We start from the raw sequence: 16,820 nt of genomic DNA on the forward strand, positions 1-16,820 counted from the left end.
TTGAATCTAACTTAGACCTAGCCAAATTGGGTTTGGGTCGGGAGTGGCTTGGACCAACTTGGACCCGATTCAACCCTTTTCCACCCCTACTATTATAGTAATTGCACGAGTAATTTGGGAAGAGCTGAATTTATATCAACCTATATTCGGTGATGAGATATTACAAAACATGCAATGTGAAGAATTTAGGGTTGCTATATTCGGTGATGAGATATTACAGAAGAGGCAATGTGAAGAATTTAAGGTTGCCATATTTTTATTGGGCCTTAATCCTAAGTAACACTTGGTATGTGGATAGATATTGGCTAATGGTAAACTCCATCTCCTGCATTAGTGTTTTCAAACACTTTAATTCACATGTAATATGTGCCATTGCTCTATATTCAGCCTTTGCACTATTTTGCTTCTTGGTTCTCCATATCACCAAGTTTCCATCAATAAATGTATAGTAACTTGTGATAGACTGCTTGTTAGATGGTGAATCTTCTCAGTCATCATCTTTGTCTATTGATCCACTTCATCCACTTCCTTTTGATGTTGATGATGTACATATTGCCATCTGTAAAGGTATTAGGTCTTGTACTCAACATCCGATTGCACATTTTTTTATTTTTACAAATTTGTCTCCATCATATCAATGTTTTGCTTTCGCTCTTTCATCTATTTCTATTCCTTATGCCCTATCAAGAAGCACTTTATCATACTGGGTGGAAGAGAGCAATGGAAGAAGAGATGGATGCACTTTATTCAATGATCCATGGGAACGCACCGAGTTGCCAGTTGGAAAACGGACTGTAGGGTGTCAATGGGTTTATACAGTAAAATATCAACCTAATGGCACTGTAGAAAGATTAAACGCCAAATTGGTAGCTAAGGGATACACAAAAAAATTTGGCATTGACTATTGTAAAATATTTGCCCCTGTTGCTCAACTAAATCACAGTTCCAGTGATTATATTTGTGGCTTTCAACGAGGGATGGCTGTTGTGGCAGCTTGATGTCAATAATGCTTTTCTCGTTGGTGATTTACTAGAAGATGTGTACATAGAGCAACCACCTGGCTTTGTTCCTCAGAGGGAGTCGGTTAAAGTGTTTAAGTTGAAGAAATCCATTTATTGCTGGAAACAGTTTCCATGTGCATGCTTTGAAAAGTTCAGTGAAGTAATTATAGCATATGGATTTCGGTGCAGTCATGTAGATCATTCAGTGTTTATGGGAAACAGGACTTTGTAATTGTTGTTTTAGTTGTCTATGTTGATGATATTATTGTTTTTGGCATTGATTGAGAAGGGGTTAGTCATTTGAATCAACATCTAATACAATATGTTCGGTTGAGGGATTTAGGTCAATTGCGGCATTTTCTAGGAATTGAAGTAGCCAAATCAAAGCATGGTATTAGTTTGTCTAAAGAAAATACATGATTGATTTGTTGATGTAAACTAGAATGTTGGGTGCTAGACCAGTGGATACGCTTATAGATTCAAATACAAAATTGTTGATGGATCTAGGAAGGTGGAAAAGATTGGTAGGCTTGCAGATTTATCGGACCATCACCAGGCCTGATATTGCTGTTGCTGTAAGTGTTGTGAGTTGATTTATGAATTCTCTGAGGATTCCTCATTGCTATTCATAGAGTATTAAGTTTATCTAGACCAGGTAAAGGTATGATTTACAAGCCAAATAATCATTTAGCTATTGAAAGTTACTCAGATGCTGATTGAATATGTTCAACATCTGACAAGCTGTCTACCATAGGTTACTGTACATTTCTTGCTAGAAACTTGCTAACTTGGAGAAGCAAGAAATAAAATGTTGTGGCTAGATCTAATGTAGAGGTTGAATATAGAGTAATGATGCAGACTACATCTGAATTGATGTGGCTAAAAACACTGATGTCGGAGATGGGGTTTACTGTTGCTAAACATATAAAGATGCACTGCGATAATAAAGCTGCCACATATATAATTAGTAACTAGCATTTCATGGAAGGACCAATAAGCATATTGAAGTAGGCTGTCATTTTATCTAAGAGAAAGTTGCTAATAAGCAAGTGTTTACTCCTTGTGTGAAATCTAAGGATCAACTGGCAGACATCTTCACCAAAGGCCTTGGTCAAAATATGTTCCAAACTATTTGTTCCAAGCTGAGCATGGGTGACATTTATGCTTCAGCTGGAGATGGTGTTAAAAGTCCTTTGTTATTTAGTTTTAGGACCTAAGTGTAATGGGTGGTTTTGTCCTTTCATATTTTTTAATAATATATATTAGTTTGAGAGGTGTGTGAGGTGAAAGGAGATCTCATAACACTCTCTTCCCTCTCTCACGTTTCTCATATCTCCCTCTCCTCTTAATCTTTCTTTCTTTTTTGCTCTCTATATTCTTTGACACTTTAACTCCTAGAATTAGAGTTGAGATCAATAGTAGTGCGTCCTGTGTTGAATAGGTACAACCCTTTGTCTTCACGACCACTATCAATTGTCTTCCTCGTTTTCAAATCCTAGAAAACTTAATATGAGCGATAGAATGTGACATTGTAGTTTAATTTTATTGTCAGGCTGCTAACAGAGAGAATATTAGAGAAAAAAGGCACATGTATTCTAGAGGGTAAGGGCATGGATGAGGAAAGTTTGTATGTTCCACTGCTAGAGGCACTGGTCATGGTTTCATCAAGAGAAATGGACATGAAACCAACATTCTTACTAGTCACATAATTTATGGCCCCTAATAAATGGTTAGGGATGTAGAAGAGGTGGAGTTTGAGGCATGGTTTGCAGTTGCATAGGTATTTGGATGCTCTACGGGTGTCTTAGAGCTGAGTGCAGCCTTGAGAGCAGTCAACTAGTGCTGCAAACCTTCGATGGCATGATCTCTTGAATGGAATACATTGGGTTGTGTGACTAAGGTTTCCTTGTCCGCACGTTATATTGTATGGGCACTTGTATTTTTTGGTTTGGTCTCATGTGTGGATTCAAGTCCTAATAGTACTCTCTAGGTGTGTCTTCTCTTTCCACTATGGGAGCATTTGAGTTTATCCTTTTTGACGGGAGAAAGTGGGGCACAATTTGGTCCTTTCGTACCCACTTTTCCTTACTTAAAGCTTGTTGTAAATACTGATCGTTCATGATGGATGCTTGAGTTTTTTCCTTTTACACTAGCCTTTCTACTTGCTTCTTCCTTCACATAATTATAGACTGATTCAAGAGAGGCAATTTGTACTTTCCTTGAACCTGTACTTTCTGAAGTTCAAAGTCAGGATGTTGGTCTGCCGAGAACTCAAAGATCCTTCATTGCTTGGCCTATTTTTTAATGTCATCAACGGTAGGATTAATAGGCTTATAATGGTATGGTTCTTCCCACTTATGCCTTAATATCTCAAAATACTCTTCTACACTCATTTCCTGTAGCAAGAAATCGTTATTTTGTGATGCAATTGCTAAATCCTAGTCCTATAATTATGTTACAAATTTATCTTGGCTACTACCTCCCATATATACTTTGCACTCTTAAGAAATAGTAGCCACCTGCCGATCCTGGGCAGTATAGAATGAAGGAGCCTTCCCATTGCCGTAAAGTTGTCACATTCGCATTCATCATGGGATGGATCATTTGTGGGATGATTTAACCCAATTTTCTCTAGGGTCCTATGAATATCTTGGCAGATTGGGACAATTCTAGGTAGTTTGTTCAATCTAGCTTAACTGTATTAATAATTAATCGTGGGTGGTCGGATTGATTGCGTCCCAAGGAAATATTGTGCTGGATGTTTGGCCTTTTTTTTTCCTCTCGTAATCAAAACCTTAACTCTTTTTTCCCCCCCAAACTAGTAGTTTTTTAGTTTCAAAGTTTGCAAAGATCCTCTTTTCCTAATTTGTTTGGGCACGAAAGGCATGGAAAATATTTTTGTAATTTTTTGTGTGGGGTTACAAAAAGAAAAAATCTTGGATTCTTTACTTGAAAGAAAAGTGAGATGATCTTGCTGAAAAAGTGAGGTTGCTGGAAATGTAAAGAATTTGGGATAAAAACTCACTTATTGGTAAAGGAATGCGAGTTGATCTTACTGGAAATATGAGGTCTCTGATACACCACAGCTTCAAGCCCAAGAAGAAAGAAAAATCATGATTCTAGGGTAACTGGAAGTAATGAATATCCTAGGGTTCAAACCTAACTCTGATACCATGTTAAGATTGAAAGGGAAGAGAGAGAAAGTAATATCAAGCACAAGATAAAGTAAATAGCTAAATATAGATGTCTTTTTCACTTTATACAAATTATGGGGCAATGTGCCCTATATATAGACATAAATCCATAAGGATGCTACAATATTGGTAGGTCATCATGCGTAGGAGTTACAACCATTATGCGTAACTGTTACAGCATGAAATCACCTAAATATGGTAATTGTTACAGCCGGAAAATTACCCAAAAATGATAGAATTTTATATGCATTATCACCAAATATAGGTTTCTTTAATGGGCTTGAGTCCCATGTAGGTTTCTTTAGTGGGCATGGGGCCGATAACAATTGATACATTCACTAATTTCCATACATGTATAAGTGTAATAATTTCTTTGAAAGTTACTTTGTTTGGGATCATATTATGTTTTAATACTTGAATATAATTTTAGGGGATTTGGGTGGGGTTGGGGGGGTTTTTTGTTTTGTTTTTTTTTGGTTGGTTTGGGGTGTGTGTGTGTATATGGATCCTGATTCATTTCTTTCTGCTGTAGAGCATGCAATTTCTTGATCTTCAATTACAATAATACACAACCCAGTAATACTTTTTTTTTTTAAATTTTTTTTACGAAATTTTTTTTCTGTGCATGGATTGTATCGCTTCATATTTTTTTTTTTTGTTTGAAAAGTGTCGCTTCATAATTTTGTTTCTGTTTCATTGGATGATAAAATGTCATATGAGTCCTTGAAATCTTGGTGATCTTTTTTATTTTCCTAGAAATATTGTTGCCAGGTTTGCATGGGTTTATTTGAACCCTGATCCTAGTTTCTACTACCGTGACCTTCGCAAGTGTTCAAAATGCATTATTGGGAATGTTGTTGAAGGAATATTATTGGCTGTTTTTGCAATAGATGTATTATCTGTACCGTTGAAAAAATCATAGTTCTCTAACGATGGCTCAATTTGTTGTTTGATGATGACATTCTATTTTATCTTTGTTTACGTATGGTAAGTCATCTTGTGCTAGTAATTGTAGTTGAACCAATTTTTCTCACTACAGGGACAGTATTTGCCTATGGTGTTACAAGTAGTGGAAAGACCCATACCATGCATGTAAGTTCCAAACTTTACTTGCCTAGAGCAACTCCGATTATTTGGAAATGTTTAATTCTAGCAAGTATGCCTGTTTGTTATTGTTCGGCATCGGCTTAGAAAAGATCCTTGACAGAAAAGGGAATGGCAAAAACTCCTATGGTTCTAAGGAAGTAAGTAGTCATTCTGATGCTCAAAAATAACTTACGAGGATCGGTCAATTCTTTCTGTAATGGTTGGATTAGCCAGTAGTTGGTTTGATTAGCTCTCTTTTCTATGCTTGGACTGGATTGGATACGGGACAGTTCCAAGCCAAACTAGTTAGAACATTTAGTGAATGTTTTCTTTGTGAGTACTACACAAATTATCATAAAAAATATTAAAACTTTATATTATATAACTTGTAGAAACTCGAATCTGACTCTGATTGTGTTATAGTACACGCCCCAACGGAGTAGGGGGCCTATACTGTTAGTAGTAGTCTGCCAACTGTTAGTAGTAGTCTGCCAAGTTGCTAGAGGATCTTTCTCTCCTTTCTTCCCTGTTCTTCATGGATTGGGCTTGGATCTCTAAAAAAGTTCACCCCTAGGTGTCTTTTTTTTGATTTTCTAGTGAAGCCAACATCAGATTCAGCAAAAAAGTTGGAAAATCTCAGATTTGAACGATTGTTTTTGAACTAGGGTTTAGCTAAAGTTGTTTTCTTGCTCGTGTTTTGCAAACTTATATTATACACCCTGAAAATTTGTCCCTAACAATATTGTTTTTTTTCTATCAAATCCACCATTAGATTTCACAAAGAACACTCGAAATTTTGGACTTGCTGGATTTGGAATGTCAAAATATGTTTTGACCCACCATTTCTAGAGTTTGGATCAACTTCCCATCATTTTTCATTTTGTGTATAATGTTTCTTAAATATTTATGATCTTTCTTGCATAGAATTTTTACCAATTTTTTTTTATTATTCTTTTTTTTTTTTTTTGGGATTTTTTTGAGCTTTTTTGGGGGCCTCGGCGAGTCCACTTGGGACTTCCGGAGCTGACTTGCTTGGGGCACTTCGTGAGTTCCTGTGTAAGTCCTGGTTTTTTAACAGTCATACAACCTATAAACCCTGATACTCTGATCACTCTCCTAGATCTTCCATTGTACTCTATATTGAGTGTTATTTCTTTAGTCCTAGATGATGCTTGTATTTTGATTTCTTAGATTGTATTGTTGAAAAATGTTTCTTGGAGGACAAGATGAAGGTGCTTCAGTTTTTAGATTAATACACTGACATATTTAGAAGTTACTCACTTCAAATGTCCATAATTTAAAAAGGATATGTTTTTTTGTTCTTTTATAGGATTTTGATTTTCTTTTCTATGTTGGGAAGTGAATGCATTGTCTTTGATTTTACGCACTTTCTGCAAAGTTTATTTTTTCAAATGTTTTACATGTTGGGTGTGCAGGCCTTCTTCGAACCTTTAAATTTCCACTTCTTTAGACTGTATTTGTCTCTGAAGTGTGTATTTCTTGTATGCTGGAATTTATTTTCAACTTGCATGTTGACCGGGATCAATGTATTGGCAAATACGTCTCTAGTACAAAGGGAACAATGCATTGCCTTGTAATTACTTTTTATTGGCTGTAATTGTTTCTTGTTTGTTTGTCTTCACAGGGAGATCAATTTTCCCCTGGTGTAATACCTCTGGCTATTAAAGATGTGTTCAGCATCATCCAAGATGTATGCATTTATTTTTTCTTTTATGTCTTTGGCTCTTTGCTAATAAACGTTTCTTAGTATCATGCTTTGTATCATATAATGTGTATCGTTATGGTCTGAAACTTTATTTTATTGGTTTATTTGCAGACACCAGGGAGAGAGTTCTTGCTTCGTGTATCGTATCTTGAAATATATAACGAGGTAAACTTTTTAATGGAGAAATTCTTGGATATTTATTGGCATGTTGCTTTTGTTTGCTAAGCATTGCTGGTATATCTTAGCTTTTTTTTTTTTTTTTTTGTTTTTCTTTTGTTTCATTTTGTTGTAATAAAAAATGTCTTTCTGGTGTCTGGAAATGGGGCTTTTTATGTGTGTGAATATGTTTAAAGTGCATGTCATCGGCATTTCCAATAGTTGTCATGTTTCCGTTCTTGTCATGGAAATTTTCAACAGTAAATTTTTAACGTCTGCCTTTGGTACAGGTTATAAATGACTTGCTTGATCCTACAGGACAAAACTTGCGGGTTAGAGAAGATGCCCAGGTATGTATATCATGTTCTATTATAACAGTTTTACATTTGAACTTTGGGGATGATCTATCGGCTGTTTTTCCTGTTTTTTTGCAGTTATTTCATATTTCCTTCTTCAAGTTTCCTCTTCTCTTCCTTGAATACTCTTTTTACCAGTAGGCCTCTTTAATTTTGCTTGGTTTTGTGATTTGTTTTCTTGGGGCTGCCTAATTTTGCAATCTATCACTCTTGTAATTTCTTTGTGTTCTTGATGGGTTAATATGTGTGTCTACATTTTGATTTCAGTGCTTTACATACTCATTTAGGTTTTATGCACTTTAGGCCCGTATGTATTTTTGGTGGAAGGTCCATAAACTTGTAATAATGATCAGCTAGTTGGAACAGATCTATTTTTTTGAAGGGATTTCTTTGTGGCCGCCATGGCTGTTTATAGCATATTGGTTAAGTCTGCATTCTGCTGTTTATAGCATCTTGGCTAAGTCTGCATTCTGCTGTTTATAGCATCTTGGCTAAGTCTGCATTCTAGTCATAGCAAAAAGCCTAAATGTGGTTTTTGTGGCTAATTGGGAGCCTCTTTGGTAGATGGGTAAATAGTTGTAGTACATCTCAGTGATTTGTGGCATTTTTTATCAATTTTTCCCTTTTCACTCTATGGTTTACTGAACTAAGTGAACAGATTGGGCCTCTGCTGTCAAAGTAAAGATGAAACTTCATGCTACACCATCATAAGGCATTGAGGCCCTTGCTTTTAATAATTTAGTACTTTATTGATGTCGTCTGGGAGTCCTTGTGATTGTTCAGTGGCTTTCCTTGTTTTGTTTCTATATTGTTTATGAAGAACCTTCTATGTTGTGTATATTTGTTTATTGTATCATTTACTCTTCTTCATTAGAAGCCTTCATAAGCTGCTTGTCCAGTATTATCTGTAACATTGGGAAATAAGCATCCCTTGAGAAAAAAAGTTAGGCAACATATATCACATATGCTTCAGACGAGTCTTCGTCCTCCACATGCTGTTGTCCTTTGTGTATGGGTTTTAGATGTTGATGCTTCTATGTTGTTCCCATTTAAGTTTATTGTTTGATGACATTACTCCTGTGATGTTTCTCCTGTCATCATCATCCTTATCAAGAGAAACATTACGGGAGTAATGTCGTCAGGTAGTAAACTTAAATGGGAACAACGTAGAACAGCAACATCTGAAACCCAAACGCAAAGGATTTCCATAGAGCAAGCATATCACACAATTAGCTGTCGAAGATTCTGTATCCAGTTATCTAGTTATCCACCCATAGAATAGTAGGTATTTTAGTTTAATGATTAACTTCAAAACTATTAGCTGTCAAAGATTTTGTATCCAGTTATCCACCCATATAAGTATTTCCACAGAGCAAGCATATCACACAATTTCTATCTTTGGGATTTTTTAGTTTAGCATATTTCCAAGCCGGATCCTTATTACTAGAAAATTGGGAAGAAGACATTACCCCAAAAATATGTATAATAGTAATATTGTACAAGAAGGAAAAAAATTTTACTGACTTTGTGGAATATTGCTCGATTTCTTTACGACCTCTGAAACCCCCTATTTTTTATCACAAATTCACCCTAACATCTCCAAATCAACAATCAAAGGCATCCAATGAACATCCAAGTATCAAACAACCGCCAAATAGAAGATTTCGATGAAAAAAAAAAATTTCGCCTAAATTTTTTTTACCTCAATTTGATGCAAAAAAAGCCACAAAAGTGGCTGAAAATCTTCGTTTAGGGCCCCTAATACCCCCCAAACAGTTTCCCTAATATTTGCAACAAGACCATTTTACTCCTCCCCGAGGGGCAAAACAGAAAAAAAATTCGGCAGACACTGTAGCAGTGGGATGTGGCCTATGCGGGATGCGGCTATGATGCGGTCTGATACGGCGCATATGCGGCGGCATCTGTTAAAAGCGCATATGCGCCTATTTCTGATGCGGATGCGAGCGCATCTCGCATGATGCGAGCGCATCTCGCATGATGCGACCGCATTTTAAAACGCTGGCTTCTCTTCTACCATACCCTAAACCCTAAGCCCCAACATAAGACGAGAGATGATATAGATGAGAGAACTCCAAGAGATGGAAGAGAGTTGGGCATGCCCCTTAGTTTGCATAAGGGAGAGAGAGATCTCAAGAGATGAAGAGAGTGGGGTGTGCCCCCCTCTGCTTACTAAGGGAAGAGAAAGAGAGTTTCCAAGAGGAGAGAAAGAGCTTTCTATGAGTGGGGCGTGCCCCCTATGTAGGTTGTGAGAGAGAGATGGAAAGTTAGGTGTAGAGATTTTGGGTAGGGTACTCCCCTTTTTATAGGGCATCAATAGATTTAGGGTTTCTTAGGGGTTTTCATAGCTTGCTTCTTCATGCGAGATTAAATATGCATCATTGATCTCGGGTGACTTGTGGGGTGAGAGATATGAGCCGTCAATTCCATAGATGGGCCATCAATATTATATGGAAGGTGCTAAAACCATTATCCCCCACTTCCTAAGCTATTTTCCCATCAATTAATTCAAATAAAAAATTAATATATTATAATATTATCCTTTTTTATTTTATGCATATGCCTTCTCATACATACCAAAATTGATTCAAAATTTCCTTAAGGCACAAGCTTTCTAAAACACACCTTTCTTTTCCCTCAAGCCAAGAGCTTGTGCTCTACAAAAATAGATAGCCATCTAGGTGGGGCATGCCACCCTTTGTGGCACACAATGGGCCCCACCTAATTTGTCATGGTGGGCCCATAAAGCCTATTGGGCCTTTCATGCAATATTTAAAATAATATAATTTTTAAAAATTAATAAAATCATATTTGAATAATTAAATCAATGTAAAATCAATATATCTGTTTTTACAAATCAAAATTTGATAAATAAAATATCCAGAGATTTAGAAAAATTCAAATAGTAATTAAAAAAATCATAGATTATTAAAATAAACATAATTAAATATTTTGATGGGAAAATGATTCATATGGTCTCGAAATAAATATACATTGGGTCACTCCACCTTCAACTGTGGACTACGATCCACACATGCTTTCTCAAACCGACCTAGCGTTGCCTATGACCCACAGTCCATGCAGGGGATCATTAGTGGGTCACCAAAGTCTAGCCAATGGGCAAAAGGTCCGTAGTTCCAGCCTATTTCAGATTCTCCCCTAAAGACGAAACCATGGTCACCTAGACCTGATGCAATCCATTGTTCGATGGTGCATAAGGGTTATATCTCACACATGCACGCGCTTCACCCTGAAAGGTAGCTCGCTTTCGCGAAAACGGCTGTCAATGTGCATGTCGTGTGATGGTACATGGACGAGGTTTTGGCCCCATCTCTAAAAGCCTCCATTACATACAAGGGTCACACAGTCCCTCGCCTCACACATCCGGGCATGCTCCAACCTCATTAAGGGATGATCCATCATAACCTTATTGGTTTGTTTACTATGCCCAAGTAGCATGGGTTTTTCCTAATCAGACTGACTTAGCACGTTAAGCACAGTCCGGTATCAGCAAACATCATTTGCTTAGTATAGTCTACACGGGACCACACTCCTACGGAGTTCATGTTCCATTATATCAATAAGTTCATGTACAAGCACTACTGAGGCCTTTAATGGCCACACACACCCAACAAGTAACCCTTGAGAAAAAAATTTAGGCGTGAAATCAATATAATTGTCATTTCTTCTGTATGAGCATGAAATCAAGATACTTGTTATGTCTATAAAAGTTACATATATTTTTCTTTAGTATTTATTCTTAATTTCTTCAGGGCACTTATGTCGAGGGTATTAAGGAGGAAGTTGTCTTATCTCCTGGACATGCGCTCTCTTTCATTGCTGCTGGTGAAGGTAGTTGGTGGGATGCTGTTTTCTTGTGCTTCATTTCTTTTTCATTGTTTTGCATTTTAATGTTGTGAATGCTGTTTATTTGCCTCTTGGTGGATGTATTATTGGATTTTATAGAGTTGTATGAGCACTTGTATCTCTACTTGAAGGGGCATCCATTTCTCTTGCATGATTTCTATGTAGATCTGTTATTGCTGTTTTCATCATAAGGCTTTGTTTTTTGTCAATTGAGTTTTGTGCATACATGTTGTATTTCATGTTTTTTTTTTGATGAGGTCCCTTATGCTATTGAGAGGATCTTGTGAAGATTTAGGTCATTGCATCCCCTTTTATCATTGTTCTTTTTATTTGGAAAAAGTATGCATGTATTCATGTCTAAATGTATAATTAAATTGTGGTATACATGCATGTGTGGTATGTGCATGCCTTTTTTTGTCTATGCACCTATATAACTTCTCTTCTTTTTAAAAGAAGGGAAAAAAAGAGGTGATTACTGGTAAATGTTTGTTCCAAGACTGGGCATTTAGTTCTCTTGGTCTTAAAGACCCTATTCTGACATGCTAGGAATTGGAGTTCCCTTTGTTCTTTGGCTTGCTTCTGTTTTTGGCTAAGCGCCCTGTACAGGAGCAAGGATAATTGATTTTTTTTTTTTTGGCAATTGATCATGAAATGAAATGTTGTTAAAATTTGCCGAATTTTGTGCTCTCTTCATAATATAGCCATGTCATGAGTTTCCTGTTTTTCATGGCATGAGGAACCTAACACCTGACATGAATGCCAATTTCCATGGTATATAATTCCTAAGAAACACCTGAGTATGATGTGATGCTCCATCAAATTTAGAAGCCTGGCTATAACAATGGCATCAATAGCCAACTAATCTGCATATTAAAATCTTTCAGATTAGAAGGTTGAGGAACAATGTCATGTTGCATTGTTGCCTGAGAGTCATAGCCATTGAAATGATCTGGATATTTGAAGTTTCCAGGATGTTGGATCTGGTGCTAGGAGAAGGCGGAGGCTGTTCATTGGTTATGGATGCTCATCTAAGGGATTGACACATCAATAATTGTAGAAAAATTGCACATAGAGATTCCCCCAAAAAAAAAAGGGAAAAAATCATGGAGAAAGTCATAGACAAAGTTAAAGAGGAAAAAAAAAAGAAGAAGAAAAGAGGAGAGCTGGGGATAAAGCCTGAAATGGCACTCTAGACTGTTGGACCACGTTTGATAGCTGTCAAATTCACCTCAAATTCAAACTAGAGATAGTTCTGAATGGGACAAATCTGATCCAAGTTGTAGAGTACTGGTGGGCAGTTATGGCCAAATCTAAGTAGATAAACTCAGACATGGTGATGCACAAAGTCCTTCAAGTGGACTGAGTGACGAGTATCTTCTGTTGGAGCATATATTCCTCCTTATTCTCGTGTACTTGGAGGATGTCCATCCTAGGAGGGATACTACGAAGAACAAGAAGAGCAAGGGTTATTTTTACTTATTTTTCTATTGCTTTTATTGTCTAGAACAGTCGGAGGTCATTTGTTTTAGAAGTTAATTTGGGACTTTTGGGTCGATTTATTATTTGAATGGAAACTTATTGGTCTTTTAAAAATTAAATAGGATATAAAAGTGATGCGTAATGCCTAGAGGACTGATTCACAGTGTTTGTTTCTGAGACAAGAAAGAAAAACTCTATCTAGGTATTTGAGGAAGAAATCCTAGGTTTATTCTACGTGCTGCGTGTTTGGCTTGAAGTGTTGCTTACTTTTGCTCTTCATCAATTTCTCTATATCAGTTCCGTATTAAAACTCAGATTTTTTCAACAGCAAGGCCAAGAACTGCAACCAAGTCTTGGGTTTACTGATTTTGGACTTGGATTTGTTGATTTTAGCCAATGTTTTGCTGATTTTATCCTCGGGATTGCCAAATTCAGCGTAGAACTTAATTTGTTTTCTAGAGTTTCGCCGATTGTCTGTGTGGGATTTGTGATTTTTGTGAACTTATGGCAACGAGAAGGGGTTGTGGAAGGGGAGCTCTTGTAGGCCTCCTCCAAGATGTCAGAGATGAAGAGATTGAGGATCTTAAGAGGCAGGTTAATTAGCGCACGGCAACTCATAAACATCACTCATGGGCAAAACCTTGTTCTTTTTAAAGGTGGCTATGTAGAATTCTATAGAATAAAATTAAAATTTTTTTCTTGTCTTTTATTAATATAACTTTGTTCCACTTATGAGTGCAACAAAACAATGCTGTAAATAAGAAAAATAGCACTATTTACAACCTAGGATCTTTCTTTTTGCTGCTAAATAAGTATGACTCAATCCAAGGGCTGACTACAAACTTTGACCATGAATTCTTGTACAAATAATGTTCTTGGAAATTGCATTAAACCAATCAATATTGGTTAAAAAATAAACAAAAAACAGCCAGGAAGGTTTGCCTAGGGTCACCCCTTAGGACTTGATACACCTTGCACTTGATTAGTTGACCTCTGGCGTACTCTAATCGTATTGGCCCTGCTGAATTCTTTGACTTGGGTAGCTCTTGGCAGTACCTTTTTCATACCTAAGCTTAAGAAAGCATATGCTGGACCTAGGGTTTTCTATCACCTTTTGAGACTCTTAAGGCTTTCTACCTTAGTGGCATCTTCCTTTTTCAAAGTGGGCTGGTTGTGCCCCTCTATGAGCCCTAGGTGGTGCTGCCACCCCTTAGGGCTTCTAGGGTGGGGTGTGCCATCCCCTTGAGAGACAAGAGAGAGATGAGAGGCATGGAAGAGAGAGAGAGAGAGGAGAGAGAGGCGATTAGAAGTCAGATGGTACCCTTTATTTACAGATTTCAAAAGGTTTAGGAATGTCTATTAGAATTAGAATTTCTCTTGGCCATATTACTCCTAGGTAATCTATGAAGTTAGAGAAAAATATATACGAGTCATCCATCGCAAGAACTAGCCATCATGATTTCAAGAGGTGTCTAGGAACTTTATCCTCTTATTCTTTGACGCATTTTAGCTTCTAGTCAATCTAGGATAAGACTATTCAAATCTCGTCGTCTATTTTCACTAGATTTTCCTTTTCTCTCACAAAAATATCGCAGGAATTCAATGTAAAATAGCTTTGGTCAAATTCAAAGATTGAAAGAAATATTTTCCAAATATAAAATATTTTCTATTCCATAAAATATGCTCACAAAATCTTTCGCAAAAGATTTTCTCTAAGAAAATCCTTCTTAAAATATCAACATAACTTAAAAGGAAAAGACATGGACACCCTTACTAGGCAAGGATGTGTAGGCCATATGGGCTCCAAATCCCACATCCATGTGGGGCCCCCAATGTGTGGGGCTAGCCCCTTGGCTGTACCCCCATGGGTCGCATAATGCCCTTGGAACTTTTGGAGATTGCAAAAATAATCTTTTAGCGCTTTTTATTGTTGAAATGATTTTAAAGATTCTGAATTTTTTTTTTTAAAATCAAATGTGCACTTCTTTAGCTGAAAATAAAATTTCAAGAATTTGATCGGTACTTATGGGTCAAGAAAAATCGTTTTCAGGGCACTCCAGCTGACCCAACTCAATGAGATCCATGACCCACTGTCTCATATAGGGGCTCATGATTGTCTTGTCAAAGCCGACAATAAATAGTAGAACTATTGTCTTGAAATGTGGATTACAAGTTCCCCTCTTAAGAGCAATCATATGCATATATCACTTTAGTGTAAGGGGGACTCTCTCGATACACATGTACATGTAGTCGTTTGCAAGGTTGCTTCTCGTTTTGCAGCTGTCATGTGTGCATGCCATGCGTTAGTTTATTGAGGATTTAGCCCTCACTCTCCCTGGCCAACTACTGCACAAAGGGGACCGCGAAGCACTCTTGGCCTACGAACAATCTCTTGGCATCTCTTCAATCTCAAAAATGGATGACCCTCTAAAAAGTAAAAACTTTCAACAATAGTGTCATATGCCCAGGGTTAAAGGTTTTGGACATGATTTTCTTATGGCTAATACATAAAGCGTGTCGTGTTTGTAATAATTATAGTTGGATATCTTGGATCTGTCAGGTCAGACTTAAGCAATTCTGGTTTGCTCTGTGAAAGGAAAAGAACACAAAATCATGAGGGCTTAGTTTATGTACAATTGTTCATGTAATTTTACAAGTCACGTTTTGAAGAGCTTTTGTTTTCTTGCTTAAGTCTTTGTCATGAAGAGAAGATCTCAACATTCATTTTTAGAAAATAATGAGCGTGGACAAAAAAACCAGCCAAAATTAAACTAAAGAGGTAATTTGAACCTCGTCTTAATTTAATATAAGTAAAGATCAATGAAGATTTATGAAGAAGGGAAGACAAGTCCTTCTCTTTATCATGTCTGTTCCCTTGCCTATCTCCTTCCTTCTATGTGAGACTAATTTGGATTTACCTCGTTTTTATAGTTTTTCTCTTATCCTCAATTCTTCCCTCCCCTGACCCCCGAAACACACCCCACCGCCCCTTCTCCTGTCCCCATCCCCACATCCTCTTTCTGTTTGTCTCTCTCTCTCTCTCTCTCTATATATATATATATATATATATATATATCCCACACATATATTATAGTTTTTTTTTAAAAATTTCAAATTTTATTTCTTATAAAAAACTCCTGTATCATTTCTTAAAAATGAGTTTTTAGTTTGTAGTTTATATTTTCATTTCTCCCTATTATAGTATATACTAATAAGTTCTTTATTTACCATAAATTATGCTTTCAAAGTTGCTGAGTTCACTGAACTGAGTCCTAGGTTGGATTGACTCTGAAGCTTGTGGAGTTGAAACTGACTCCTGAGTTGGTGAGCATTGTCAATGACGTGACACATTTGTGAATCTAAGATGTCCATTTTTGTGATTGATGCTTGTTGTGAACTCTCTCAACATATGCATGCATAAATGAGCTCGTGATTGCCTCAATCGATGCATTTGCTGTCTGCTAATTTTCTGATTGCCTAATAAATACTTGTCATGTACTTGACATATATATCAGTAGTTTGCGGTGCTGTCTTGAATTTCGAAGTGATGTTTTAGCATCCTGTAGGTCTCCTGGTCATAAAATACTGGTTCCTCTCTTATATGGGAGTTCTTTTGCACTTGTTTTATTTAAATGAAGTTCTTTGATCTGTAGCATATCATAGATTTTCCTTTGACAATTTTCTAATTCATCAAGTTGGAACTGATGCCAGAGCATCGTCATGTTGGCTCGAACAACTTTAACTTGTTGAGCAGCCGGAGCCACACTATCTTTACTCTGGTATGCATTTTATTCTTCATATAAAGTTTAAGGGTTATTTCTTGCAAAACTTATCGTGTTCTCATATTTCTTCTTATATTGGTCTTGTGAATGATGAATGACAGGTTCTGTATAATTGTTTATTGACTTGCGGTATATGTTTTCTGCATGAACTTGAA

General features: G+C 36.7%; 1 protein-coding gene across 2 annotated transcripts in view; it reads left to right on the plus strand.

Moving 5' to 3' along the window:
- LOC18424255 (kinesin-like protein KIN-7D, mitochondrial) overlaps positions 1-16,820 on the plus strand; it is a 48,543-nt gene that overhangs the window by 9,133 nt on the left and 22,590 nt on the right. For both annotated transcript variants that reach the window (XM_011630643.3, XM_020661520.2), the window contains exons 4-9: positions 5,235-5,287; positions 6,927-6,992; positions 7,119-7,172; positions 7,454-7,513; positions 11,311-11,389; positions 16,595-16,662. In XM_011630643.3, the coding sequence (XP_011628945.2) occupies positions 5,235-5,287; positions 6,927-6,992; positions 7,119-7,172; positions 7,454-7,513; positions 11,311-11,389; positions 16,595-16,662 (380 nt within the window). The remainder of the gene's footprint in view (positions 1-5,234; positions 5,288-6,926; positions 6,993-7,118; positions 7,173-7,453; positions 7,514-11,310; positions 11,390-16,594; positions 16,663-16,820) is intronic.

Source organism: Amborella trichopoda, chromosome 9 (assembly GCF_054954075.1).
Source record: "Amborella trichopoda isolate Santa Cruz 75 chromosome 9, AtrichopodaSantaCruz75HAP2 v2.0, whole genome shotgun sequence".
Taxonomy (NCBI): domain Eukaryota; kingdom Viridiplantae; phylum Streptophyta; class Magnoliopsida; order Amborellales; family Amborellaceae; genus Amborella; species Amborella trichopoda.